At 60.0% G+C, this 6,000-nt stretch overlaps 1 protein-coding gene across 1 annotated transcript; it reads right to left on the bottom strand.

Annotated features, from left to right (window-relative positions):
* On the bottom strand, positions 1–4,244 carry CYP2D6 (cytochrome P450 family 2 subfamily D member 6). The gene is given in 11 exon segments (XM_065887314.1): positions 1–207; positions 273–389; positions 855–1,042; positions 1,248–1,357; positions 1,359–1,384; positions 1,538–1,711; positions 2,115–2,254; positions 2,257–2,274; positions 2,363–2,515; positions 3,172–3,343; positions 4,059–4,244. Coding segments are annotated over 11 exon segments (1,491 nt in total).
* Between the last annotated feature and the right edge of the window lie 1,756 nt (positions 4,245–6,000).

Below are 6,000 nucleotides of genomic sequence, written 5' to 3'. Positions count from 1 at the left end.
CTAGCAGGGCAGAGCACAGAGCTGGTAGGGGGATGGGGTCACCAGGAAGGCAAAGACACCGTGGCCACTGGGGCGGGGCTGCCCAGTGGGCACTGAGAAGCTCAAGTGCTGCAGGAGGCTGGTGAAGAAGAGGAAGCGCTCCATGCAGGCGAGGGGCTCCCAAGGCACGAGCGGCGGCCTGTGGGCGGGCATGGGGGCTCTCTGAGCCTGGGGGCCTGGGCTCCTCCCCTTATCTTCAGGACAGGTAAGCAAACCGGGCACCCCACAGGTACCTGCTTGACGAAGCGGCCCTGGGCATCCAGGAAGTGCTCCGGGTGGAAGTGGGAGGGCTTCTTCCAGATGGTCTCGTCCTTCAGCACTGATGACAGGTTGGTGATGAGTGTCGTCCCCTGGCAGGAAATACCTGGCATGGGTGGGGTCTGGACTGGGGGATGCCTGGACCCCTGCGACCAAACACACATGGGCACACACCCTCTGCCTGGCACACACCTGGACTCTTCAAGTAACCCTCAGCCCAAGAAGCTTCGTGGCACCCTCCCTGTCCCCATGGCAGGGTAAGTGACTTGCCTCCCATGGGTGCCCTTACTGCCACCTGTCCCTTGGTGAACGGGCTCCTCCAACACTGTGACACGCTTTAGTTTGTCTTCCCTACCCGACTACGGGCTCTGAATGGACAGGGCCAGCCCTGCCTCTGCTCTCATCCTCACACCCACCCAGCCTGGGACATTCAGTGCCTGTGGAAATGAGGATTGGGTGGCTTGGATTGCAGTCCTGACCCCACCTGGCAATGCCCACATTGGGGCTACCAGGTGGCAGGTGGTGCCGAGCTGGGGTGAGGAGAGCCGCAGGCCTACCTTTGGGATGAGGAAGCCCTGAACTTCGATGTCACGGGATGTCATGTGGGGCAGGCCCAGTGCAATGATGTCCCCAAAGCACTGCACCTCATGGACCACGGCCATGGTGAAGGGCACGAGGGCCTGATCCCCCATCTCTGGTTGCCTCACCTGCCCTATCACCTCATCGACTTCCTGTTGGACACGTCCTGGAAAAACAAGCATCCTCATAGTGGTCAGACCCAAGGGCTGGGCCCTGATCTCCTCCTGACTCCTGTGTAGGGCTGTGCCCACTCGGAGGGGGAGGTCACCGTGACCTCTGCACAGAGCTGCTACTGGTGGCCAAACCCACCAAGCTCAGGGGCCTCAGGCTGTCCCTTTCCTCCCTCCCCCATCCCACCTGGCCCCTTGGGCTAGGCTTTTGCTGCATGTCTGGGTGCAGGATCATGAGGAGGAGGGCCCAGGCCAGCGTGGCCGAGGTGCTGATCACCCCGGCAGAGAAGAGGTCAGACACCACCAGGCGTGAAGCTGCTCTCGGGGTTCCCCTTGGCCTGGGCCACGCAGGGAAGGTAAGCGCAGGGACAGAGGGAGGAAGCCTCCAAATGGCCTCCCACTCTGCTCCTGTCAGCCCAGGTGTCTGGTCACGGGGTGCTACACAGGCCTGCGCTTGCCTCACGGGGCCTTCAACCCTCAACCCACTTCACCTCCACCTCATCCAAGAAGGCGTCAGTCAGGTCTCGGGGTGGCTGGGCCCGGTCCTGGGTCACCCTGTGCTCGATGACCAGCTCATCAATCAGGACCATGAAGGCTCTCTGCCCCGGGAAGACCCTGGCAGCCAGCCCTGGGATACGCAGGAGCACGGGGAGTGCTTCCAGCACCTGTGGGGGTCACAGCTTTGGGGCCCTGGGACCTTGTGGTGCTCAGGCTTTCACCTGGACCAGTCAGGTCCTAGCCTCCTCCAGGATGTTCCCACCATTGACCTTGTTCCTCCCTAAGTGCAGGCCTCGCCCCTCTCTCCTGGCCCTGGGCGCAGAAAGATAAAGTCTACATCTCATGGGTGCCGGTGCCTTCCAATGAAGGAACCCTCCCTCCCCTAAGCCCGCTGACCCTCGCCCCACCTCTCCCATCTGTGTTGTCTGTCATTTCCCCACTTCCAGGCCTTTCCCCTTGCAGTTTCTCCTCCCGAAATGCCCTTTCCTCCTCTGACCCTCTACACAAATCCTCCTCCGGGGAGGCCCTTTGCAGGACGGAGGCCTCCTCTATGAAGCTCCCTCCCCTCACCTGGCGCACGAAGCCAACCTCCTCCTTCAGTCCATCCTCCAATATGTCCAACAGCTTGAGGATGCGAAGGTCGTTGTACTCAAAGCGGCTCCCGAAGGTCAAGGAGGCGATCACGTTGCTCACCGCTTTATTCAGGAGGCGTTGGGGCTAAAGGGGCGTCCTGGGAGGGAACGGTGCACGTCAGGGCGTCGCCTCCATCTCCTCTTCCCCAGCCTCTCCAAACCTGTTCCCTGTCCCTCAGCACCCACCGGCCTGATCGGCGAAGGCGGCACAGAGGCACGAGGCCTCCTCGGTCACCCACTGCTCCAACGACTTCTTGCCCATGCCGAAGTTGCGCAGGGTGGACGAGGAGAAGCGCCGCTCCTCGCGCCAGGCTTTCCCTTAGAGTGCCAGGATCACTCCTGGGGGCGGAGCGGGCACGTGGGCGTGGCTCGGGTGTGTCCCGGCCCCACCTTCTGCTCGCCCACAGCGCTGGCGGGCTCGCCGGTCCTCCTCGGCCCATCCCCTCCTGGTGCTCTGCTCACACAGCCACGCCCCTTTTGGGGGCAGGCCTCGCCCCTCCGCTCCGCCCACACCAACCTCACCCTCCCCTCCCAAACAAATCCCGCCCACTTTGACACCCCCTTCCAGCTGGGGACCGGTCCCACTCTCTGCCCGCCCGCATTGCTCGCCTACTCTCCCCTGCTAGGGTCAGGTCTTGGCTCCAATTTTTACTTTGCCCACCGGGACCCTCTTTCATCTTCGGGGAAGGTCCTGGCCCGGCCCTACCCCGCCCGCTCTGACTTTGTCCTCATTCCTAACCACCCTGACCTCCCCTTCGTGCCCGCGATGGCCCTGGGCCGCCCTCTCTCCGTAAGGCCCTGCCCCCTGCCTCGACCGCTTTTTTCCTCCCCGGACCCTTGGCACAGACTCCTTTCTCCTCTTGCTGCCCCTTCAAATTCGCTGGCTCTTCCCTGCACCGACTGTCCGCGACCCTGCCTCCCCTTGGTCCTGCCGGTATCGGGTCACTGCTGGCCCAGTCCCCGCCGGGACGCGGTCTGCCCCCTCCTCCGCTTGCCTTCCGAGCGCGGCCCGTAACCCATGTGCTCGTAAACTGTCGCAGGTGGGCGGTCGTAGTTGTCCTGGCTGCGGTACACCAGCACCTCTCGCACAGCCGCCAGCCCGTTGAGCACGACGACGGGAGTCCAGACCTGCTGCAGGCTGAACACGTCCCCGAAGCGGCGCCGCAGCTGCAGGCCGAAGGTCGAGGGCGTTTGTCAAGCCCAGGCCCTGTCAGGCTGCGGGCCCAGCCTCATGGTGTGAGCCCTGCGGGACCCCTAGGCCCCTACCAGGAGCGAGGGGGTGCAAAGATTTTATCCAGTCTTGTGAGCCTAGGGGTTAATTACATCCACCACAGTCGAGGACCTCAAGTTGGATCAGACCACCCAGCTATGACTGCAGAGGTCACCAAAGTTGTCAATAGACCAAGTTAGCATCCCATTTTACAGGTGAAGAAACAGATTCATAGAGGTAAGCGTGAGGTCCAAGGTCTCATGGTGGCAAAAGATTTGAACCAGATCACTACCTCTCTCAACCTCGACCACCTGATTTAAGTAGGGCTCAAGACCACACTCCTCTCCCCCATTCTCGAGACCTTTCTTCCTGATGTAATCATAAGGGACTCAGGCTCATGTAATGTAAGAGCTGGCCAGCTGAATCCCCAGCCTTTGCCAAGTCGTACTCCCCCACCCCCTGGCCTTTGCCCTCTTGGACCTCTGTTGGGAAAATCCAAACTGTTCTCGAGCCCTGAACAAATGCCCTCCCTCAGGAAGCCTCTCAAATCTGCCGCCTCCTCTTGGCCCAGTTCCTTTTCCAGCCTGTGACTTCACCCACCACCCCGCTGTCTGCTGCTAGGTGGGGTCCCTAGGACCTCCACTGCACACTTCCCACCCCCACCCTCCTTACCTGGCTAAAGCTGAGAAGTGGGTCCTGGAAGTTCACCTGCAGCAGGTTACCCAACCCAGGCAGTGGCATGGGACCTGGTGGGTAGCGTGCAGCCCAACGTGAGTGCCGGTGCATCTGGTCCACCAAGAGCAGGAAGACGGCCACGGCCACGGCCAGGGTCGCCAGTGTATCCCCAGTCAGCAGCATGGCTGCCTCTGTGCACTGGGCTCCTCAGTACCTCAGACACCCAGGACTAGCCCAGGCAGGGCACTCTCAACTGCACCTCCAGGGCTCAACCAGTCTGGGTCTTTACGAAAGGAGCTGAGACTGGCCTTTGCCCTCTGCCCTGAGCCAACCTGCCAGGGAGAGTGTGCTGCCAGAGGGTGCAGGGAGGGGTCAGGGAAAGTCAGGTGCACAGATGGCCACCGTCCCTCCTGCCCTCTCCACGTGCTTACGGAGGGTAGGGGGAGGAGACACTAAGTCCTCCCCTTCCCCTAGCCTGACTCCCCAGCTCTGTAAAGATTCCGAGGAAGAATCAGGGGTCTTCAGATTTGATCCTGCCACCCACCTGTCACTTTAGGCTCACTCTAATGTGCTCACAGCCTCATCCCCAGAACATGTCCTTGTCCTCCCATGTATCACCTGCCTCCTCCTGAGTGGCCTTCACCTCCCAAGTTTGTTACTGGCCCTTGCCCAGCGCTGGAGGGAGGTCCTAATGACCAGAGGGACCACTGTAGGGGGATAAAGTTCTTGGTGTCCCCTCACTTCACACTAGTATGCTCAACACACAGAGTCACACACTCATAAACCACACTTACATTCACATACTGCCTACTCACATGCTCACATGCATATTTACACACCCACAAAGCCAGACACATTAACACATATGTACCACTTACACGCTTGCACAGAGACCCAGCACCAAGTCCTCGGAGTTCTCAGTGGTTGCCTGGACCCAACCCACCTCCTCCCACCTCGAGGCTGCTGGCAGTGATGCTGGGGACCTTCACCTGGCTGGCCGCTGGCTCAGCTTCCTTAGTTTCTGCCCGTTTCTGCCTGGTTGTGGCCATGACAAGTTTGAATCTGGGGGTGGGGAGGCAGCAGGATTGTCTTCAGAGCTCCCTAGTCACATGACCAGCTGGTCTGATGGCCCAGAGACCCTTTCCTAAGTTTGTTACAAACTGGTCCTTGGACCTTCTAGCTCTTGTAGCCACCCAGGTGATGAATCTTCTTTGTGTCTGTGCCCATTTCCTAACTTGGAGACATGTGAGGTGGGCACTTTACCTTGTTGACTGGACTGCCAGTAAGCTCAGGGTACTAGAGTGGCTTAGCATAGGCTGTGACTGTCCTCAGAGGAGTGGGTCTGCTTCCTCCTCCTTGATTTGTCCTTGAACATCAGCTGTTCAAACTCTAGAAGACAAGGGCATGGATACCAGATGGGGATGTAATTTCTTTACATCCTCACAGGCCTGCTGAGGACCACAAAGAATGGATTCTCAGGCCTCTCCCTTTGCCAGCCTCCTCCCTCTCCATGGGTCCAGTCCACCCTGGCTCCAGCCCCGCACCTTCCAATCCTGACTCTCTGGTCCCCTTCAGTGGCTCCAGTCCTCGACGAAATGTGCAAACCTTGGTACCACCCTGCACCAGTGTGTGCCACCGCCAGGCTGGAATTGTGGCATTTCCTGGGTAGGGGTCAAGCCCCCTCACCCATCCCAGGGGTATATGAGGCAACCTCTCTTTCTGAAAACAGCTGTCCCCACTCCCGTACCCTGACACCCCCATTTCCTCCCTCCCATCTCACTCCCCAGCGGGGAGAGGACCAGGTTCTTCTCAGGGTGCAGGACAACACAGAGTGCTGTGGCCTTCAGGTACTGGCTTTCAACATTTGCAATCCCTGCTTGGTCTGTGAAAGCTGCTCCTCCCCTTCCAAATTCCCACATCTCCACTCTCCTGCCAGGCC

The sequence above is a fragment of the Phocoena phocoena genome, chromosome 11 (assembly GCF_963924675.1).
Source record: "Phocoena phocoena chromosome 11, mPhoPho1.1, whole genome shotgun sequence".
Classification (NCBI taxonomy): Eukaryota; Metazoa; Chordata; class Mammalia; order Artiodactyla; family Phocoenidae; genus Phocoena; species Phocoena phocoena.
The sequence above is the reverse complement of the archived record's forward strand: the minus strand, read 5'-3'. Positions and strand labels throughout refer to the sequence as shown.